The 24,381-nt window shown below is 44.2% G+C and overlaps 1 protein-coding gene across 4 annotated transcripts in view; it reads left to right on the top strand.

Annotated features, from left to right (window-relative positions):
- APP (amyloid beta precursor protein) overlaps positions 1 to 24,381 on the top strand; it is a 522,694-nt gene that overhangs the window by 417,718 nt on the left and 80,595 nt on the right. For all 4 annotated transcript variants that reach the window (XM_085623075.1, XM_085623077.1, XM_085623076.1 and 1 more), the window contains 2 exons: positions 10,335 to 10,493; positions 17,925 to 18,053. In XM_085623075.1, the coding sequence (XP_085479201.1) occupies positions 10,335 to 10,493; positions 17,925 to 18,053 (288 nt within the window). The remainder of the gene's footprint in view (positions 1 to 10,334; positions 10,494 to 17,924; positions 18,054 to 24,381) is intronic.

Genomic DNA, 24,381 nt, shown 5'->3' with positions numbered 1-24,381 from the left:
AGGAGCTTTAAGTTTCCTCAATCCTGCTACTCAGTACTTCATTTCTTATGAGGCTGAGATTATTTTGTGCTCAGTTTACATTTCATCTGGAGCGAACATTTGTAGCTGGTTGTGTTTTCCCTGTTAAATCTTTTGTTCTACATTTTCTTCTTGATTGATGCACTGCAGCTTATAAATTATCTTGATTGACGGGGAAATTGCACCAGTGGGCGAGAGCTGCACAGCTCTGCAACCCACACTTCCAACACGTAAGTTCAATGTTGCCTCTGCAGACAGCAGAGAGCCTATTGGCTGCTTATATTTCCTACTCTACAGAAGCACCAGTAGACGGGTAGGGCAATTCATCACTCGTTTCTAAAAAGATCAGGTCCGGCCTTCGTGTTCTTTGGAAAAGTGCAAGGAAATAAATTAAGATTTTATGTTCAGTTGGAGATGTAGACTGCACGTACGCATTGGTGCTTTTTCCCCCCGTAAAATGTGGAAGTGAAATGCAACCAGTTTTTTTTCAATATTTTTTCACATATGCGACAAAATTAGTTTGCATCGCCTGAAATGTTACTGTCTTCTTCTGTTCACGTTGTGAGGAGAAGGACAAAAAGTGTCCATAGTTTTGCAAAATTTGACACAAACTGCAGGGTTCCACCCAGCAAATTTGTAAGAAAGAAAAACCAGCATTTGCAATGCAATAGGTCTCGCATTATTAAAGTTTGCGCTATTGCTGTTGCATTATTTAGCAATGCCAATAGCTCAAACTTTGATAATGCGAAACCTATTGCATTGCAAATGCTTGTTTATGTAATGGTTGCGGTCATGTTACTATGGGCTCTTAAAGTGAAGACTTAAATGTCTGCATGTGTATTGACGTTACGTATATATTGCCATACTTATTTTGTCTTGTTGGGATTTTAGTGTCACCAAACCTATAAACGTGAGATTTAATCGGCGATCAGATACTATAAAAAGTATGTATCTGACTATAAGGGGAGAGGCTTTGCAACAGAATTATCAAGCAGATGTTACGTCAGTTTGCTGCAACTAACCAGCCACCAGTCAAGGGTTGCTCCAGGGCTCCGAGAGTGGTGCATAAGTGTCCTTCAGTTGGCACTGCTAATCATTCCCATGCAAGGGCTGTGATAGAGAATAGTTAAACAGCTATTTCTTAGTGAAAAGGTATGCTGTGTGACCCATCTTAACAAACTAAATTCTTAGGCATTTTTCTGCTAAATTTTAGCATAGTACTTGGAATTAGCAATAGGGTGTTAAGATGCTAGAAAATTGCTAATCATGTCAGGTACTTTCGCTAGCTGTCATGCATGGCTGCATTTATGTTCCCCTTTTGGATGGTTACCTTTCATATTTTATGCACTAGAACTGGGTTTTAGAAATAAACATTTTAAAGGTTTATGCTGTGTTTCTTAGTCCTATTTTGAGTGTGCCCTGAACTCATCTAGAGGGACTAATAGTGACCAGAAAACACCACCCACACAGTATAACTTGGTGGGTTGTGAATGGGTTGCAGTACAATAGAATCTCTAATTTGTGTTGGTTCATTGAACGAAGTCCTTTAACCAGAAGGTTATAAATCCAACCCCTGCGTCTCGGAGGTGGGGGAGGGGGAGGAGATCATGAAATCACACAGAAGCATGTTCATGTTAAGTTACTGACATTTCTACTGTGCAATCTCAGCCATTAGGGTGGTGTTTCCACACTGTTGATTGGCTGAGTGCCATCCTCAAAGTTTTCAGTGGTCCTTTTAATGACCAGAGTCTAAATGTTCCTAGGATATGTTTATCGTGTTCTGCTCCATTTATTGAACACAGCTATGGGACTTTGTTACTATGAGGTTTATTGATAGATTAAGAAGTAAAGGATATTGCTTAATCTGTCCTGCTTGATAGTTGTGTGCAATTTCAAGGTCTTGTGCCAGGGCTTTATGATACTGGCATCAGAACAAACGCAACCTGAATGTTAAACCGGTTTTCCTTTTCCCTGTAGTTAGAGACATAATGCTGGTATGTTATTTGTGAAAGCCAATTACATGGCGTATGTGAACTGTGTTGAATGCATGTGAGCTCTTTTGCCTAGTTTATTCTGTAGGAGTTATTTGGTGACGTTCCTTGATGGTTTTTAATGTTGGGAGCTGGTTGATAGCCAACTAAATGGTAAATCCAAGCTTTTTTTAAATGTATGAGGGGTTTTCAGGCTGTTTTTTTCTGTTGTGGGTCTGTGTGCTATGTCTTGTCAGCACGTCCTGTTAGGTGTGACAGAATTGCTTGCTAGAAAGCACATATGTGTTAGTGTATGAAATGATCTGTCTAGTGTGTTCTCTTGGATGCTAGTCTCTTGCGGAAGAATAAAGCAATTATTTTCCAGCTTGATACATTATATTACTACTTGAAAACAAAGTTTGTTAATGAGCAAAAACAAGTTAATATTACTAGCAAAATAAATACACATACATGATCTGTTGTTGTTGGGAACAATACATACATTATGTAACTTACGTAGAATCGATTTTGTTCAATTAGAGCATTTCCAAATGATCATAGAAAAACTGATCAAGACTAAGCCATGTTTTTCACATGAGAAAGCAGATGGACATTGGGCGCTGTCGCAAGAGTAGAGTCATGGTTACAGCGGTCACTTAACTGGACCTTTTACAGCACAGTACCTCTTGTGCTCAGGGGCTCTCAGTTCTAAATATATTACCAGCAAAGAAGTAGCCATTGTTGTATAGAGATGATACTATGGACCCAAGCCGCGTAGCCTGTGGCACATACTTTTAAAATATCATAATATTAGAGCTATGTTAAAGCACTGCATGGGAAGCTGTGTGTTACAAGCCCCCACAATCTGTCACAGATGGATGAACCGTTCAGCCTTGCCAGGGCACTGTCCTTGGAAGCCAAACATTAGTTCCTACAAAAGATAAGCACGATTCACAAAAGGATTGTCGTATAGACCGAACAAGCATTGGCAATGCCAAAAGGTCTGGCTTTAAAGGAATGTATGATACTGTGAAGCATTACAAGTAAATAGCATGAGAACAGATGTGTGTAGAAGCATAGAACTGTAGAATAATGTTGGTGTAGATTAACAATTCAAGTAACATTTGAATTGTGAACCAGACTCAAAAACCATTTAGCGTAATGACTGCCCTCCTCTTATCTCAAATGCTGCCAGAGAAAAACAGCATTCCTTATCTAGTTATCTAAGATACTTTACTCGCATTCCAATGTCATGTGTGTGCCACCGAAAGTTCCAGCTTACTGACCTGGATAAATAAACAAAATGATTACAGCTGCGTGGAGGACAAACACTTTTTAGCTCGAGCTTCAGGGCCTGTTGTATTAAGGTTGTGGGCTAACAGCCTGCCCACTGCTTTTCATGTGTTTGTTTTAGTGTCCTTTACAGAGCCTGGCTTGCTAGTGGTCAATTCTTCCTCTTTGTTCCACCTTTTTTTCGTTTGTTTGCTTTCACGGGGCAGGGACCAAGTACTGTATCTTTATTTGGTTGTCTATCTGTTCGTCTGGGGGACTGTTTTTTTATTTCTTTCCTGCTCATGTTACAATGTGGGTGCATGTTCAGCTTCAGCACCTATATTTTATTGCGTCTCCACTCAACCCCCTCCTTCCTGTTGTTGCCGCCATAGTTCGAGCACCTCTGGCTCCATTGCTTATTTCCTTTTTGTTGTTTCTGGCTTTGATTTTCCCACACCCAGTTAATGGTTGTAACGCTCAAGCCGCAGCCCTTTCTCCTTATTAGGATATGCATTCTTTGACTTTTCTCTCTGCTGGTTCATTAGAAACCATTCCACTGAGATGTCACTCATTGTACTGGCTTTTTCAAGGCCAGGCATTTCTGCTCTGTAGGTATCGCAAAATACTGTAATCTCTTTGTGAAAGGATTTCTGCTGTTCCGATAAACTGGTTATTGCAACTTGTGCCCAAACAGGTTTCCCAATACTGAGACGACTGGCAGAGCCTTTCTATTACAAAAGGAGGTTGGGTAGAGGCCCAGCCAGCGGTCGGCACATTAGATTGTATCCAAATCCCCTGTTTGATATAAGACTCAAAAGGATTCCCAAAGGGATTCTTTCAAATCTGGATTTACTGTTAAACTTCATCGGTCGGCGTATGTAATAAACTGCATTTCTGTGACTCTGCACATTGAGCACTTACCTGTTTGCAGTCAGGAAAATGACAGACCAATGTATTTGCCTCAATGAGCTTGCAGCCGTAACAGAATTAGTGTTCATTGTCTGGTTGTCATATAATTCTTGTGGAAGAGGGTGTGGTGTAGCGGCCAGAGCTGCTGACTTCGGAGCTGGGAAATCCACGTTCGAATCTCTGCATCGGCTCAACATACTGTGATTCTGGGCAAATCACGCAATCTCCCTGTGCCTGTGGACAGTGCCTAGAGACACATACAAATTCAAGTATTATTATTAATTCTTCATTTCGATTTTTTTTTTTATAACATTTTAATTGGTCAGTGCAGTCTGAATGTAGGGGCCAAGGTGACTACCAGATGCTGTGTGACCTTGTTATAATGCACCAAGCTCCTTGCAGGAATTCCTTCCTTTATAGGCTGTTAAGACGGATCTTTTCTCTACTTTTTGCCATGATTTTAAAGTTTTTTTTTTTAAGGTTATTTAATTCACGCTTCAGACAAATTGTTAATTACAAAGCCCTGTTTCTCCTTAGACAGATTATAAACTATGAATATCTGCTCTAAGTCGAAGCAAGACTCTTCCATGATTCTTCCGCCCATCACCGACCTTTCACACTACCCATGACATAAGTAAAAGCCCACTATTTCCCGCCATTAACCCAGCCACTAGCATCGCTCAGCATCACTGGCTACATGAATCTGGAAGAGGCCTGGTTAAGCCTGCCACGCGCTAATGTGATTAGTTCTAAGAACCCGAATCAGCCCACATAAATCTGGGGAGGGGTTGAAACATAATCTGATTTGGGCCTGCAGTGGCATGCTGGGTATGTGTTACCTTCTAGGCTTTGTCTGGCAGTTCAGTCAGTTGCAGATTTTTCGTTTCCCTGTGGGGCGCCCCGGTGTCGATGAGCTGAAGGGTTGGTTCTAAAACCACAAAGCCATAGTTATACAGAACACTATTTTTTCTGTGAATATACCGCCTTGATCTTTTCCTTGAAAGAGACATAAGTGGTGGTATGTGTAGAGCTGACAGATTTTCAGGGTTTTTTTGCTGCTTAAAAGATACAAGAAGCTGTGGACCCTTATGCATTTATTAAGTATGAAAGCAACATTTTGTGTGTTCTTAAGAGTAAAACATTTTCTCAGGGTCAATGTACCGAATGTCCATCGTATTCCTTGCATTTTTGTTTTTTAAATCTTTTAGCACTGTTTGTACAGTATACCACCGGTTCTCTGAGCACGAGGCAGGGAGGTTTTTATAAATAAAGTACAGTAGTTCCTGAACTAAGGCCATTTTTTTGCAGGGCTTATTTGCAGGTAAACTGATGTGCCTTCCATCTCTATTTTTTATTTGACAACAAAACAATGATGAATATTTTAATTTTTAAGTAGCAAGGGAGTGAACCTGTTCGGTAGCCCTCATCTTGTTACTTTAAAGGATTTGGAGCTGGTAGGCAATGATGTGCAGTTTAGGTCTCATTGTTTGCTTCCTGCATTTTATTTCCATCTTTACTATGGTGGTTTTTTCATGCAGACTGGTGCAGTGAATTAATAATAAAGGACCACTTGCCTTCACTGTCATAACCATATGTTCACATTTGATGCAGAGCAGTTCTTCCATTATTCGCCTTCTCAGGCTGCCAGATTAGAGAATGCATTTCATCAGGGTTGAGTCATGCCAATCACTTGTGTGTCGCGGCTGTTAGCAAATAGGGCTGGGATCCCGCCCTGTTGCTTACAATTTGTTGAATTGCATGGCACTCTTCTCTACAGCCTTGTAACTGGTCACTGCAGGCCTAAAATTTCCTTTCCTTTGTGTGGAGCTCGGCCCAAGCACTGACTGATTCAGCTTAATCAATGCCCATCCACTGTTCCCAACGTGATTGAAGTACTTCTTGTTCCTTAATTTCCAGTGCCCAGCAAACAGTAGGCCTGTGGCTGGCAAAAACGTGCCCAGCAAGACAAACAAAATTGCTAAGTTTTATTTTTTATTGTTAACTTTCCTTTATTTTGCCAATTCTTCTATCACTCGAGTATTGTTTTGTTTTTGCTTGTAGGCACTGTTCTTAAAAAATGACAATGATCTTGTTTTATGTATTGCAAAACGACATTGTTTCCTATGTTATTTTCGAAATTATGCAGTGCAGTACACCCCAAACCACTCCACTGCAATCCAATCTGCCCTACTTCAATCCATGCCAGTGCAGCCCACCTCACACCAATCCACTCAATCCAGTCCACACCATTCAATCCAATCAACCACTGACCAATCCAGTCCACCCCACTCACCCCAAATCTACTACAATGCACCACTCACTAATCCTCCCAACCCACCATGCCCCACTCCAAAACAATCTGCCCCACTTCAATCAAGCAGTCCAAAACAATTTTCCCCACTCCAAGACAATCTGCCCCACTCCAATCCAGAAAAGCTGCCCCACTCAATCCAAAACCATCTGCCCCACTCAATCCAAAACAATCTGCCCCACTCTAATCCAAAACACTCTGCCCCACTCTAATCCAAAACACTCTGCCCCACTCCAATCCAAAACACTCTGCCCCACTCCAATCCAAAAAACTCTGCCCGCTCCAATCAAATGCACTCTGCCCCACTCAATCCAAAACACTCTGCCCCACTCAATCCAAAACACTCTGCCCCACTCAATCCAAAACACTCTGCCCCACTCAATCCAAAACACTCTGCCCCACTCAATCCAAAACACTCTGCCCCACTCAATCCAAAACACTCTGCCCCACTCAATCCAAAACACTCTGCCCCACTCAATCCAAAACACTCTGCCCCACTCAATCCAAAACACCAAAACAATCTGCCCCACTCCAATCCAGAAAAGCTGCCCCACACCAATCCAAAACAATGTGCCCCACACCAATCCAAAACAATCTGCCCCACTCCAATCCAAAACAATCTGCCCCACTCCAATCCAAAACAATCTGCCCCACTCAATCCAGAAAAGCTGCCCCACTCAATCCAGAAAAGCTGCCCCACTCCAAACCAAAACAATGTGCCCCACTCCAATCAAAAACAATGTGCCCCACTCCAATCCAGAAAAGCTGCCCCACTCAATCCAAAACAATGTGCCCCACTCCAATCCAAAACAATGTGCCCCACTCCAATCAAAAACAATGTGCCCCACTCCAATCCAGAAAAGCTGCCCCACTCCAATCCAAAACCATGTGCCCCACTCCAGTACAATAGAATCTGCCTCAATCCAAAACAATCTGCTCCAGAACAATCTGCCCCACTGCAATCCAAAACAATCTGTCCCACTCCAATTTGCCCCACATTAATGCACAATGAACTCTCCTCCACTCTTATCCAAAGCAATCTGTCCCACTCTAGTCCAAAGCACTCTGACCCACTCTAGTCCAAAGCACCCTGACCCACTCTAGTCCAAAGCACCCTGACCCACTCTAGTCCAAAGCACCCTGACCCACTCTAGTCCAAAGCACCCTGACCCACTCTAGTCCAAAGCACCCTGACCCACTCTAGTCCAAAGCACCCTGACCCACTCTAGTCCAAAGCACCCTGACCCACTCTAGTCCAAAGCACCCTGACCCACTCCAGTCCAAAGCACCCTGACCCACTCCAATCCAAATGCAAAAAGATCAGTAGAAGGACAGAATGCTGATCATTGTCAAACATTCACCCTAGTATAGAGATCTGGCCCTAAATCCATTGTTTATTTGCTCCCCATGCCATTCCAGTTTAGACCCAGCCATATACAAATCCGTCTTGACCATGCTCCCCATGGGAACAGTTCAGCCCGAACTGCCAGGCCAGGTCCTCCCTGGACCAGAAACCAGCATCCTGGGATCGGTTTCGGAGCATCACCCCATATCAGCCAGGCTAGCTTGACTCCAGTGGCATGGAGAGCACGGGACCCACGTCTGGCCATACCCAATCTATCGTTTTTTGGCTCCCCATTCCATTACAGTTTAGACCCACGGCAATCCAAAGAAATCTACCCCACTCCAATCCAAAACTATCTTCCCCACTACAATCTGCCCAATCCAGTCCAAAACATCGTACACCCTCCAATCCAAAACAATCGGCACCACTTCAATCTGCCCCACTACAATCCAAAACAGTGTGCCCCACTCCAATACAATCTGTCCCACTCCAATACAATCTGTCCCACTCCAATACGCCCCGCTCTCATCCCCAACGGTCTGCCCCGCTCTCATCCCCAACGGTCTGCCCCGCTCTCATCCTCAACAGTCTGCCCCACTCTCATCCAAGCCGTCCTACCACAATACGCCCCACTCAATCTAATCCATGTCTCTTAAATCCAAACTTTCCCTCTCCAATCCAACCCACTCCAGTCCACCTCACTCCACTTCTGTCCACCTCACCCCAATCCACTCCATCCCAAACCACCCCACCCCACCCCACTCCAACCCAACCCCACCCCACTCCAACCCAACCCATTTCAGCCCAGTCCACTCAAATCCAGTCCACTCAACACCACCTAAATCTAGTCCACGCAACGCCTCCTAAATCCAATCCACCCCATTCCAATCCACCCTACACATCTAAATCCATTCCACCCCACCCAAATCCAAACCAACCCATTCAGTCAATTCACTCCAGTCAATCTAATTTGCCCCAATCCAATCCTCCCCACCGTAATCCAACCCACCTCATTGCAATCCACTTCACTCAAATCCACATGCTCACATAATTGTCTAGCGACAATCCAAAATTGTTTACACCCTGTGCTCAATGACAGAGCAAAAACTGTTTCTACTGTCGGCCGCTCCTTGTTTAACAGATAGGAATGTGGTTACCTTTTCTGTTGCATCTATAGTAATTAATGATGCCCTGTCAAGATTGTCTGCAAAGAAATATAATCTATTTGTGTTTCAGTGCAGCTAAATTGACCATGCAACATTTTATGTTTATTTCCTAAAACTAATGTGCACTGTGCCTGATGTATTTCTGCAGAACCAAGTGTTCTCTTTTTTAGCACTTCTATGTATTAGCCAGGGTAGGCTTACTACTGACACAGGTTTAAAACTATTCCTTCCCAGAAATGTTTGTATTGGGGTTTGGGATTTTATACTTGGGTCTATAAAATGTTCCTATTTCCCTACATCACTGCTCTATCAAGCCAGACCATAAAAAGGTTTTTGGGGTGAGCGATTGGGAGCTAAAAGGAGAAGGACAACAACCTTATAATCTGCAAACTGCTACCTTCATTATTAAACAGGATGTCAAACTGTAAATTGCTGGTTCTAGCGTCTCGCCAGAGTGCCCTCAATGTGAACCTTGCAAAAAAAAAAGTCTCTAGCAAGACACGCGTTGAAGATTCCCGCAAAAATCTGTCATTAGGCCCCCGCTGAACTCCTCCGGCTTTTCTGCAGCTTTGGGAAACTTTGCAGCACTGTCCTAGCTCTGCCAGCCCCCAACACCTCTGAGGGATGCCCGGGTAGCTGTCATTAATTCAAGCATAATTATGCAACAGGCAGGAGGGGGAGGGTATTGAGGAGGGCGCAATTAATTGAAATGCGTTTCCAACGTGAACTGTGCTGATCCCCTCCCACAGCCATAAATCATTCTTAAGCAGAGGACATTGTTTTGTGGGTTTTTTGTGCGCCCATGCAGTGGGAGTGGGCTGAAGTAGCCAGCTGTGTAAACAGTGTGTTGTCCTTCCTACCACAAGTGCGGAGTCTGTTCCTGGTACCTCGGAGTTGGTGATGTTCCCACATCTTTTAATTCCAGTGCCTAATGAGTTTTTTTTATCTAGTAATGTGCTCTGCACAACCCGTGATTATTCCAACACCGAGAGGCAGAGAGCGAATGAAAGAGATAAAGGCCATTTCTATTTAGAGACTGATTACCTTAATCATGGCCTAGAAATAAAACGAGGCGCAGCTATTGATTATTTCTGCAGCCCCCCAGAGTCTTCCCCTCATGCTGACTGGGACAAATGTATGATGGATTAGACGCATAAGAAATTGAGTGCCATGAAGCAACTTCCTTGACTTTCAGAGCACGGTGGTTCAGGGAGGATCCCGATGGAGAACTTTAATACTGGAGACAGATCATTTACCTTGCCTGACCTCTTTTCTTAAAATCAAGGTAGTCCTAATGCACCTTTTCTCTTTGTATTAAAAATCTTCTTTCTTTTGCATTGCAGCACTTTCAGGAAAAGGTGGAAGCTCTGGAGCAGGAAGCCGCAAACGAGCGACAGCAGCTGGTCGAGACGCACATGGCCCGGATAGAAGCCATGCTGAACGACCGTCGTCGCGTTGCCCTGGAAAACTACATCACCGCTCTCCAGGCTGACCCCGCACGGGTAGGTGCTCTGTTTGAGGTCCTTGAAATATGCAAGTAATTGTCATACTGTCTGGTTTGCTTTACCGTGATGTCCCATCAGAGGTACAATTAAAGCTACATTTCGGGTTGGGGGGGAGGGGGGGCTATTAAATATTTCGGAGGGTGGAGGGGGCTGATTCTAGCAGCAATAGGCAGAGAGGAGATGCAGGGGCTCTAAGAAGAGGTGAAAAACAACAAAGCCTCGTTAACAAGTAAATGGTCTTTTAAAAACCTGTGAGGTACTCGGTGCTGCTGCAATAAGACAGACGCCAGACCAGCTAGCCTACAGCAGCTCAAAAACTGTGTGCCCAGGAAGCTGTCTCAACTGGGCTGACACACACGACAGGGAGGGGGAGAGGGGCTGAAGCCCTTTGAGCCCAATGGGCGTTGCGTGCCTGTGTGCCATCAAATATCCTTTTGACCCACACTGCCCCTGAAGGACATGAGAAGGTTGGCCCCTTGTCCTGCCCTCAAATTTCAGCATCCAATCATTTACTACTAGAGGGTACTGGACAAGACAATGGGAGGAAACCAGGAAGTCCACGTGGGTCTTGTGGCCCTCTTCCCTGCCACGGGTGCCTTCCTGATCCCGGAGACAAACGATAGCAAAGGTTGGACCTGATGTGCACGGGAGGGTTGGGGGCGTCAGTGGCAGGGATACATGTGGCAGCAAATATTACTGAATTGACATCTATGATCTCTCCACTTTTGTACAAAGACAACCTACCATTTTTGTGTGAAATTCTTAACCGTTCTTTAGTTCTACTGATGAATGGCAAATCCAAACATGGAAACCAAGGAAATTTGCTTTTCATGACACATCCCCAGTACATTCAGGGCGAATCCATGTTTTTGTAAGAATGGTGTAACTAGATTCAGAACCTCAAGGAGGAACTGTGATCCTAAAATAGTCCCATTATCCTTTTGGTCATGAAAAAAAGCAGACCCAGAGTACATTTTCTTGCTGTTACATTGTTAAAAAGTGGAACAGAAATCTGAACTATTCTAAATCCTTTCCAGTGACAGTGCAAGTGTAACTGTAATGGAGCAGGAGGATTATGCAGAAATAAGTCAGTAAAAGCCCGTCTGAATCTACAAATGAATTTAATTTGATGGCTATATTAGCAGTTTTTTTTTTTTGCTGTGATGTATCACGACAAGACAGTGGATGTGTATACCTGGGCCTGTGGGAAAAGCATTAATTTCATGACCATACCGCCTTGAGCTCTGTCCAATCAGTAAGCAACAAGCAATTGAAAACACAAATGTGAACCATTTTATAGCCCTTCTGCACAGATTTGCCTAAACAACTAACCCCTTTGCCTTTGTCGACGGCTTTTTCTCTGTAATGTCCCAAACCTGAACACACTGGAATGGCACAGTGAAATACGGCTAGTTTATTAAGTTAGTTCTCAACTTTTATCGTTCTGCCGTATGGCCGAATTCACCAAAGTATGTCCTGGAGCACCGGATCTTTGGAAGATTTTTAGCATATACCCATTTAGATAAATCTATTTATCTTAAATTCTGGAATGGATCCGGCCCTCCTGGACTGACTTTGGAGAACCCTGCCCTACGGGATGCTACAGCAGTTTGGAGCACATATGCTTGTGGAGGCCTCTCTGTCCCAGCTTAGAATGTCTTCAATTTTACAAGTCCCTAGACATTATGTTGAGCCCGTCTTGCAAATCTCATTAAGTGTGTTTGTATCATTGTTTCTGTATACGGGTCGAGTCGGATGTGCATCAGTTGACTCATGACAGAGTTTTCTCTGCTGCAATCTAGAAGCCACATTGTACCAAAGCCTGATTCAAGATGTTCTCTAGGTGTAATCCCAGGGTTTTAAGCATGCCAGAGGTTGCCCAGTGACTAGTAAGAAAGGGGTAATGTGTCCTCTTCAGACACTGCTGAATGGGAGGGACGGTGGTTTAAACTCCTAATTATTTTACTACTTCTAAACCCGCAAACATGTATCCAATGTGTAACTCGGTCAAACTCTACCATTGGTCACTCCCTTAGCTTTCCTGTTTGTAAAACTGTAGTTAATGGGAAGCATTGTTCACTGTAGAAAAGCATGAGGTTAAATTGAGATTTTCCTCATATCAGTGTCTGCAACTGATGCGGACAGTTAGTTGTCTACAGACAGGGCATCAAGTTCTCTTCAGTCCTCAATTCAGCGATACTATTCATTGGCTCCCATTCTTAGGCATGGCATAAGGAGGAATCACTTGCAGTCTGAAACAAGCAGTTAATGATACAGAATCCCTTTGAGGGTCCAGACAACTCCTCCTGACAACACAAGACCTATCCGCTCTATCCCCCTCAGACAAGATTTGTAACCTACCGATGCTCCCTCAGTTGTGGCAGCTTATGTCCCTGCTCTGGTGTGCCAAGTGACCCAGAAAGCCTTTAAGCATCTTTGACATCCTTCCTCATATGTCACCCCACCTGAGGTTTACATTTTGCGATCTACACAAATAATAAAAATAAAATAATGAATAAAGATGGCTCCACTCTCCTTAGGCTTAGACAACATAGTCTTCTGTGGCCTATTCGCAGTTCAGGAAGACAAATTCCAAGTACTACATTTGCATTCCTGCTCAATAGGTGAGAAGTCAGAGTTTCAGTTCTTGAGCACCTTGGCTAAATTTATGACCTCGGATGTCTTGTGATATTTATCAATCGGAACTCTCTCTGGGGTAGGATGCCAAGCTATTGCCACAAAGGTTTCTGCATTCTTTCACGTTTTCATCCCTGCTCCTCCTCCTAATACAGTCTACCAGAAGCCACTAAAGTTTAAACTGATAATCAGCAATTTGCCTTATGGCAGTCTGGAAGTGGAAACCCTGGTCAGCGCTAGCATTGCAAAAGTGTGCAAAGCTAGGTTTATTGACCTATCTTGACATGTAACAGAGCGGTCAACAATTTAAAAAGATTTTGTTTGTACCATTTATAAGGCGACACAAATGCGAGTAATTCATGGCATAGAAGAGCAATATTGATGTCCCTAAATAAACATAAACTTTCTCCAAAAGTTTAATCAAACCCTAAAAAACACTGGAATTTGTCCGGAATGGTGAGCAGTGCAGCTGGTACCTCGTTCATTGCTCTGCTCGTGGCCTCAACATTATTCTTCATCCAAGTAAATAACCATACCTTCCCATTAGTTGTTTTTAGTGTTCATTTCCGGGTTCGACAGCTGACTTTAAGCCTTGGGTTATGACTTTTTGGCCATGCCTTGCACCCAGGTACCATGCCCAGAAAACTCACTGAACTGCACACTGTAGGTAAAAACCTGGCCCTCTGCCCTGCCGCTATGTCCACTGAACCCACTAAAACGCAAACTCTAGGTGAAGGTCCGGGCCTATGTCCGCCTCAATGCCCCTATCACCCACGGCCTATGATCTTCAACCATGCACACCAGGCCCTGCATAGATGGCCCGCACCTTTCGCCTATGCCCACGAGCCAACAGACAACACCTGAAGAACGTGTTCAGTGTGCTTTGGGAACAGGAAATGCAAGTCCATCATGCACTGGTACTAGCTGCGTAATGTAATGTAATGTAGGCACTTCTTGTATAGTGCACTGTGACCCAGCGGGTATCCTGGTGCTGTGAGACGGGAGATTTGTGACAAGGGAGTAGGTTAGCCTGATGCTCTAGGATAGAGCCAGGTCTTTATTTTCCTTCTAAATGGCAATAGATCATTCATTTGCCGCAGCTCCATGGGTATACTGTTCCAAAGCCTTGCTGCAGCAACACTAAAGGCTCGTCCCCCTAGTCTAGCTCTTTTAGTCGGTGGTACCTTCACCAGGTTGGCCGAGGATGATCGAAGACACCGAGTAGGAGCATACCAGCTGAATTTTTTCTGCAACGGTAAGGGCCCCAGTCCATGCAGTGCCTTAAACACGACACAGAGGGATTTAAAATGAATTCTCTGCAAAACAGGGAGCTAATGGAGCTCCGCCAGGGCCTCGGAGGCAGAAGACTGGCGAGGTCTCATCAAGGCCAGCTTAGCTGCCGCATTCTGGATTCTTTGTAATCTCCAAATTAAATACTTTGGGGATTCCAGCAGTAACGCATTGGAGTAATCTAGTCTGCTCATAATGACGCTCCTGACTACCAGTGCGCGTGCCTGATTCAGAAGCATGGGAAGAATTTTCCAAAGGGCCCTGATAAGGGAGAAGCAGCTCCCAACGGCCTTGTTAACATGCGTTTCCAAGGTCAACTTCTCATTTAAACAGATCCCCAGATTGTGGACCGTCTTGGACGGTACTAGAGGAGGGTCAGCAGGAATGGGCCAGAAGTCCACAGTGAGAGAATAAGGCACTCTCCCATCTCCAATACATAGGATCTCTGTTTTTTTCTGCGTTAAATTGCAGTGTGTTGTTTCTCAACCAAAGTACCACATCCAGCATACAGGCATGGAAGTTATGTAACGTGGTTGATTGATCACCCTCCAGTGAAAGTCATCAGCATAGTTCACCAAGCCTATATCATAAGATTTAATGACGTCCACCAAGGGACGCATATAGGCATTAAATAGTATGGGGCTGATCGCAGATCTCTGTGGGACCCCATAGCGTATCTTGGTGAACTTTGAGCGAAAGGGGGGGAAGGGCCACTGCCTGACATCTGTCTGACAGATAAGAATGCAGCCACTTTTGCGCCAATCCCACAACCCCCACTTGTTCCAGCCGTTTCATGAGGACCTTATGATCGACTGTGGCAGACGGGTCCAGCAAGATCAATATAGCCGAATGACACGTGTCTGCACACATCCGAAGATCGTCCAACACTGTTAGTAGGGCGGTCTCAGTCCTGTGCGCTGGGCGGAAGCCAAATTGCACATCCTCCAATAAATCATTTACCTCCAGAAACTGCGAGAGCTCCTTGCTTACCAATCACTCAATGATATTCACCGGGTAAGGAAGGAGAGAGATGGGCCTGTAATTTTTTAAGCAGGCTGGGTAAAGTGAAGGGTTTTTCAATAGAGGAGAGACAACTGCCTGTTTCCAGCAGGGCGGGACAGTCCCGCTGCATATGGTTTGGCTACATAACTGCCTTAGCAAAGGGAATAGTTCAGCGCCCAGCGCTTTCCAAACTCTATGGGGGAGAGAGAGTCCAGGGGTGAACCAGAGGAGACCCCTAGTGCCACTTTTTGAAGTCTTCCACGACTGCATACCAAAGTGGTCAAGAAGGGGCCTCTGACCCAGTTTCTTACTCCCCCCGGTCCATCCCTCTTTCATATTCTGTGGGAGACCACCAGCCCCGGAGTCCGTGCTATCCACTACAAAACCACTGATAATTTTGCAGATCTTGTCCTAAAAAAAGACAGCCAAGTTGTCACACAGTTCTTGCCTGGGGTGGATCTTATTTCCTGTGCAGGCAGGGCTGATGATATCATTCATGATTTTAAACACACTCTTAGTGCTATTAGGGGCCTTCAGGATAGCATATGCAAAACATTCAGCTTTAGCAGTGGCAATATGTTTCCTATAAATGAGTATAGTCTCCTTCCAGGCAACCTTGTCTTTGTCAAGATACCCCTTCCTCCAATGCCGTTCTGCCTGTCTACATCCAAGTTTTAATTCTTGCAGTTCAGCGTTATACCAAGGGGCAGAGGGTTTACCTACTTTTTTTAACCAATTTTTGGGGAACAACCCGGTTGAGTGAACAGAGGGTAGCATAGTTATCCACCTGTTTCCTAGGGTCAAAGGAACCTCCAAGGTGAATTACTGGGGAGGTGCAAGCTTTTCTCAGGAGACCTTTCCAGTCCCTACTAAGAAAGCTCCTTTTTTCCTTCAGGATAGGGCCGATCTGTCTAATTTTAAACATCTCAGAATTAATCAGGTGTTGGACCGACCGACCGGCAGAGTATTCATCACTTTCATCGAATCTTCCCTAGCAAAAATTAGATCCAGTACATGCCCCCGTGTGTGTAGGCTCTGTCACCCATTGCGAGAGATGTAGGTCCCTACAAGATTGTAAGAGATTTTCATATCCTGAGTCCAGGCTCCCGTTCGCCTTCAGATTAAAATCCCCCAGGATAAGGAGTCTAGCATGGGAGAGAGCCATATTACTAAAGACATCAAACATATTTTTCTGTTGGGGTAGACTTGCCACCCCCGGGGGCCTATAACCGATAATGCCGGTGAGCACCTGGCTCCCTTGATCTTTAAGGGCAAAGCCCAGAAACTCAATCCCATTGACCCCATCGATATCAACAGGGGAGAGATCCCACGCCTCTTTAAAAATTATTCCTACCCCACCACCCCTACCGCAAGGACGTGGTTTATGAAAGGTTTTATAGCCCTGAGGACACGCCAGGCCCAACTCCAAATCGGACCCTGGATGAGTCCAGGTCTCAGTCAGAAACAAGCTGCGTTTCTGTGTAATGCTTACATAGGAACCTAACATTAAGCAGACTACATTTTAAGGTGTCCCTTTTAAGGAAGTCGGCGACTACCCCAGCCGTGTCTTCCAATTTGAACTTCCCATGGCCCCCTCCCTGCACACCAATTTCCCGTAATACAGCACTTGAGTACATAAGGGATGGTTTAGCAGACCGGGCTGGCGCTGTGCGTGGCCGGTGCGCGGACGGGCGCATACGGGCTTGCCTTCGGCGTGCCGGGGCCGCATCCGCTACGCGGTCGTGCCACTGTGGCGTTTTATAGGCAGTCATGTGGCAGCGCAAAGACAACTAGCAGGCTGACCCCAAAAGGTGCAGCGGACCCGCTCTGACAGGCGGACACCGCTGAGTCAAGGTAAATAAGGTGAAGTTCAGGGAAAATATTTATTTTAGAAACGATTGTAGCTGTTAAAAAAGCACACAACGAGCGTCAACATAAAAGCAGCAGCAGGCTTCAGTGCCACTCACAAGCAGGAAATACCGCGTCTCAGCGTTCGCAGTCTTAAGATGTTGGTAGCAGTCCTAGCATTCGTTTTTGTTTCTATTAAATTTTCAGCTCTAAAGTGGGATCTGCAGATGTAAATGGCACCCACAAAGTCAGTTTTTGTTAATTTAAAAAAAAGAAGTCAGTGTGGTAGAATTGACTATCAACTTTAGATTCATATACGACTGCGCCAAGTTCTACTTTGGCTCACCATGATAATCTGTAGAACAGAAAATGTTTTTCAAACATAAGATGACCCTCGTTAATGGTATTAACATTTGAAACATAAAATGTGGGATTACGAGACACTATTAAAATGAGACTAAAAGATAGTTATTTATGTCTTCTGACTTTAAGCAAAAAAAATAAATCATTGCATGATCTGTAAAATCATCTTTTCAAAAAGTGTTTTTTTATCCGCAGTGTCGGTCTCCCTATTTGGAGTTTATGTGCATTGAATTTGTTTAATATTTTGTTTAGAACCTACAATATAATTGTTTTTTTTTTCCCCTATAGCCTCGTCATGTGTTTAATATGCTAAAGAAGTATGTACGTGCTGAGCAGAAGGACAGACAGCATACCTTAAAACACTTCGAACATGTCCGCATGGTCGACCCAAAGAAAGCTGCACAAATCAGATCACAGGTAACAATTATTTAAACATTCCATAGTTTGAGATCTGTTTCTAGTACTAATCCCATCAGTTGGACTAGTTCATTTTGTCAAGCTATAATTTTCATTTGATGGATTTCAAATGCTTGCAAGGTCAACAGTGCGTTCTACAGATAGTAGAAAATAGACAATGCAGTACAAAATTACATTGAATTTATATGAATAGCGTGCCAAAAGCAATACAAAATCACAGAAATTTGATTGCAGAAGAAAAACTTGCTCCAGATGATGATAAATTGCTATGGTGACTTTTTAGTTTTTTTCCATATTTCAACAAATAGGTCAAGCAAAATGCAGCGGGTAATGATGCAAAAACGTAGACAAGAGCCTTGCATGTTTCTCTATGGGAGTGTCTAGGAGCAAGATGGGCGCCCAGTGGCTGGAGAACTGAAATGCACAAGAATGCTTTCAGATAGGTCTCAGTTTGAAGAAGTCTGACTTTCTTCATGATCAGTAAGAGTCGCAAGCCTCAAGAGACGAGCGGTGCATGATGATGATGGCATGCTCAGATCTTCTAGACAACTTTCAAGTTTGATAAATGTAAGAACAGTGACATACACAGGAAAGCACCAGAGATTTACACTCTGTTCTAGTCCCTGAAACGACATGTGCGGGCGGTTTTGTTCGGGAGACCAGAAAGAATTGCGCTTTGTTAACACAGTTGGAGAAATTTCATTTCGGTGTGAGCACCTGCCTGAAACTGTTCTAATGCAAAGCGCTGCTGGTTGACGGACTGCAATTTTCTTAAATACTACTATTTGCTTCTTACGCTATAGTAGTTTACTAGGCCTTGATTTTACCATATGGTGGAATTTACATAGGTGTCTATGCAGTAAGTATCTACATGTGTGGGTGATTCATGTCACCAACATTAAAGAGACTATAAACATCTTACGGAATCTCAAGGGTTCCTCAAGTCCAAACTCAGCTGAAGTAATGCACAGTACTATTAAAAGTCAAGAGAACTGCTGTCAGCGTATGGTTTCTGTGTTCCCAAAAATGTTATCATGAGTTAAATACTAACATTTGGTTTAAATTCTTGTTTCACACTGTGTGTTGGTTATTGACACCCCATCATACAAGACTGACGTATCTGTTGTACCTTTTCTGCTTTCATGCTGCTGCCTATGCTATTCCGACGGTGTGCGATTTATCTTGCTGTATTGGCGAGCTGAGCTTGTACTGTTGTTGCCTGAGCCCTACCTGTGAGGGAAGCTTGTCCTGCTCCTATATCTATTATACCTCTTGTGAGTTTGCATTGAGGACCAATTCTACTTTGGGTTCTTGTACCGTACCTTCTCAAAATGTTGCACCTATTTTTAGTTATTGTATGTGTTTTGCATAGGCCAGTGGAATATACGCGACCACTGTTTTTACTATAGTTGTTCTTTGTGCGAGTAGCTTTCTCCATTGCTGCCTTGAATGAGTTTTCTGCATTTTTAAGGATAACTTGAAGTCATAATACCTTTGCCTGCCTATTTTCTGAGTAGCTCTGTTGTTCCCCAGCTGAGTTGGTTACTGCTCTTGTCCCAGAGATCCTTTTTTCACCACAGTTCATAAGATACAACCCTAATATAGAACAGTGACTGTTACGAACTGTCATCAAAGAGCTGCATGCAAACTGCATAAAATAGGTTAGGACGTTCTGTTTTTTATTCAGTCTTTCACAATCTATTCCTAATATTGTGCAAAAGTTTGTTTTGGTAGATACACTTTCTTATTAGTAAAGTTAGCTTTTACCAGTGCTTTAAAACAAATTAATGTATGGTAGAAAGGAGCTATGGAGAGATAAGGGGCACTTTTACCTAGTGGTCATGAGGGAATCCGAGGAGTTGGCCTTTGGGGGGATTTGGGAGGGCATGTGGCACCAAAACCTATTGTTGCACCAGGCACCAACAGCTCTAAAGCCGCCCCAACTGTAATTGGCCAGGAACTCGAGGACAGGCAACAAGACTCAACACTTGAACAGATGTGCACAATATCCAGAAATCCTCGGCTAAAGTTCACTCAATTTAACTACTTACACCAGACATATCTGATACCTGTGCACATCAACCACATATTCCAGATAGTGACCCCCCCGGGTTTCCTTGTTGATCGACCTTGGAGTTGGACTTTTATCATATGGTATGGTCCTGCCTCATTATTGGTTGCTATTAGGAAATGGTAACTGCGCTACTGGCAGATATTACTAGTAGGGCAATACCCACTGACCCTCTAGGGCACGGTTACCCGCAAACATTTTCCAGAGGGCTACAAACGATGGTCTGCCCGAGGGCTGCATTAATGGCAGCATGGTGAGAGTGGGGTTGAGATGAGCGTAGGGGGAGCAAATCACATATATGGCCTGGCCAGTGAGTCATGGAGTTATTTTTAGAGTTTCTTTCCATACTGCCCTCTAAATTAAGCCCGTGTCTCTAGAAGAGTCGTAGCTTTTACACTACTGTATTATTCTGTATCTGAATTGCTATCCTTGTACAGCACCTTGAGGATTAAGCCTTCCTGTTTGCTGTTGCTACCTTAAGAGAGGCAAATGTAACAAGCATTGAAAATACAATAGGTCTTGCCTTTCATTAAGTTAAAGCCATTTGCTTTGCTATACAATACCATTAGGAAAGCAAATGGCTTTAAATTAATCAAAGGTGAGACCTATTGCATTTTCGATGCTTGTTCCTTCGTAAGGTTGGGGTGTAACATATTACCCCTACTGCAGCGCAGGAGGCATCACAACTTTGCAGGTGGAGTGGGGACACTGGCACTAAATAGAAACTTTTACCTTCAGTATTTCACACCTAGAACAGGAATTATGAGTTCCAGTATTATGTAGAGAGCTTTATGCCCCAGTCTATTCATTAACCGCCATTAAAGCGGGGGCTTTTATCATCAAATTGAAGACAATGCAGTCGTCTTAGGAAAGCTGCATTGACCTCGTCAAGGTTCGAACGAGTGACCGACCAGAAGTTAACAACGCATGTCAGCGGCGAGCGTTTAACTGGCGGAGCATTAGACAGATCAGCGTGTTAATCAGTGGACGGAGGAGCGCATCAGAGAGCAGTGCCAGAGAGGAGAGAAGCTCACACATGCATTTATACAGCAGCTGCTGTCGGAAACCGTGACAGCTCAACCTTGGCTAACAGAGTCCTACATTTAGAACTACATTAGCATTCATTATGTCGCGACAAGCATCTATTCTACATGAAAATGAATGCAAAATCGAACAGCTCTTGTACCTGTTGCATTTTCACCTTGTTTATAGAACAAACTATATGCTCCCTCAGTTATCGGCACGTTTTTTTCATCATTTTATGTCGCCCTTATTATGGAGTTCATTGCAAGGTACCGGGCGCATCGTTTCACCCCAACTATGCGGAGTATGACTCATGAATCAATTCACCCGTTCACAGATTTGACCCCGGCGGTGCACTTTGCCTTTCATCCTTCTACAGTCAATAAAACAAATTCCGGTAGGTAACACATCTGTTTAAAAATGCGAGATGATGCTGGGCTAGAAATGGACTTTATAAAATCCACAATAAAAAATCGTAATTAGCTCCATTATGCCTGAGCATACGTATTTTCAGTTTCACCCCCAATTGACTGTAGCACTGTTTTATTTGTGCCCTTGGGACTTAAATGAACCCGGAGATCCGCATAAGAATTGTGGCTCCTCTACGTGCACGAATTGTGTGACTTTGTACAGGTCACTATCTCTGCTGGCTTCACAGTTCCCTCACCTGCCAAAATGTCGGTGCACCAATCAGCGTCTCGGTAACGTGCAGCGCTGCGCGTCTTCTGCTCGGCAGAGAAGGTGCGCACAACACCTCGAAACACTGAAGTTTCTGCTCCTCCGATCCAAAGTCACCTATCGCAAGCAAGAACGCTCCTGCTGCGTAATCCTCTGCCGGGTGCAGCTTGGACACGAATATTGCGTCCACCTCCACGCTGGTCCTCCTCTAAAAACCGCGTTAAGTTCAGAAAAGATGATGTCCTGCTCTGCATCTTCTCCTCGCGTCCGGGCTGTGTGCGGGTACTAGTAGCTCTGTAGAGCCAGGGTCTGCAGGAAGCAACAGGTCACTGAAGGCGAGAAGGAGGAGAGCAGGGCAGATAAATGAGTGTCCAAGGCAGCCAGTAGGAGGGTACCTGTCATCCCTGAGGCCGGGGTGGGGTACCGGGGGGAGGGGGGGGGGGAAGTGGTGTGGTTTGGAGAAGAGATGCGCTACTGAGGCTGAATGCAAGGACCCTACCCCGCGAGGGTAGTCCCTCTCCTCCAAGCACCGGGTTTGAACAAGCACCGGGTTTGAACAAGCACCGGGTTTGAACAAGCACCGGGTTTGAACAAGCACCGGGTTTGAACAAGCACGGTCCGCTTTCACTTTCGTCTGTCGTGAAAGCTTTCTTGTCTTTATGGGGCCATGTGTTAAAGCTTTCACAGCAGAAGGAAGGCAGACGAGCCCGTCCAAATGAGACGGCTCAGAAAGCCGATCTAAAACGTCACCAACACCTCTTTTCCAATGGATGGCCACCGTTTAGCATAAACGGTGATGCCGGCCAATGGAAAAGAGGGGCGGGGCTTAATGCCCTTTACAGAAAATACCCCAAATCATTAAATCTCGCCAGCGAGACCTAAAAAGGAGGTAACTTGATTATTGAATTGAACTGATATAGACTTGCACAACATAAAACCCGAAAATCTAGGATCAATCCTGGCTTCTCTATTTGACCCAATTGTTTGATCCTATGCAATTGCCTAATATCACTTCGTCTCCTTTGTCTTCATTATGACATATAAGAGCACCTTGAAATACAAGAGTTCAACCTCAAGTACAAACCTCTTGTGTTTGATTTATTAAACTATAATGTTGGCCATTTATAATAACCCTGATTTCTCAAAGGATTCCACGTGGCAACTCACTTGCCTCTTAGTTCACTCTTGGCATTCTTGTCAAGGGTGTGAGGAGGCATGAGTATTTCTACACATTATATTTTTTCAAACTGATCAGTTTTAAATAAAATACTTTTGAATGCAATTTTCTATTCGGATGTACTAAGGTGTAACCCTTCTGCATGTTAATGAAATGCACTTTTTCAATTTTGAAGATAATTTATCATATATTTACACGTTTGTTGCAAGATGCAATGAAAAATGAATGTGTTACTTAAGTTTTGCAGGACACCTTATGATTCTGTTCTTTTACTTGATAGCCTGTAAATAAACGCTTTCCAGTTCCTTTAAAACATTTAAAATATGTTAAGTGCTTTCTGAAGTTGACAGCAGCCCAGTGCAGTCATTCAGCTGGGGCCCCATGCGAGGGTTAAGAGGACCGCACTTTGAGGTCAAACTCTAGGGTGCATATAGGGGATCACCACACGCGCACGTAAGACCAAATACTTTTTTTTATTTATTGACCTGGCATATGTGCTGACCCACTGCATGCCATGGCCCGGAAGACCCTGGTTACCCCGTCATTGCAATGATGGCTGCAGGATTTGCGTAAGTGGGCAATGGCGGAAGTCGCGACTTGGCAGTCGCTGCCCTCCTAGCAGGGCAATCCTCCACAGCTGGAGGCTTGGGATACATGCTTAGAAAAGTTAGCAACTTAGACAGACTATAGGCCCCCATAAGGGGCATCATGGCTACGCTGCCCCACAGGGCTACCATACCTAAGACTGGTTCCCCCCCAAACATCCCCAAGCCGAGGTAGTTTCTACACACTAACACAACACGGGGTGCTTGATGATTGGCACATATGGACCATACTCTTGTTCCAGAGGGGACATGAGATGCATGGGGGTACGGGATACACCCTACAGTAGTACACAGTATTGGTGCGTTATAAACTTTAATGGAACCTCCGGTCTGTGCGCAGATAGTTAACTCTGTAACCAGGAACGGATGCGTTTCTTGACCGACATGCCTGTATTGCATGTAATGGACATGTCAATAAAGAGCCACTTTAGAAAAAAAGACTGCAGCTAGCTGGGAAGCTCAAGAGATCAAATCTCAACAAAGCCAACTCAGCCTTTCATCTTTCCAAGGCCCATGACCTGAGATTCATTGAGATGTGTGGTAGCAGCACTCATTATACGGTGCTCACTAACAGTTTTGCAGTTTTTAAGAGCTAAAATAATAGATTCTTTATGAGAAAGAGTAAAGCACTCTTTTTGTGCCTTGTAAGCTGTGAAAGGGTTTAGGGTTGCGCCAGTCAAACTGGTATTACAGTAATGGGACGTCAGCTGTAAGGTCTGAGGCTGTACTTGCTGCACGTACATATGTGCTATCTGATAGGATAATTTTGTGCCT

Source organism: Triturus cristatus, chromosome 8, assembly GCF_964204655.1.
Source record: "Triturus cristatus chromosome 8, aTriCri1.1, whole genome shotgun sequence".
NCBI classification, from domain to species: Eukaryota; Metazoa; Chordata; class Amphibia; order Caudata; family Salamandridae; genus Triturus; species Triturus cristatus.
This window is presented reverse-complemented; position numbering and strand designations above follow the sequence as displayed.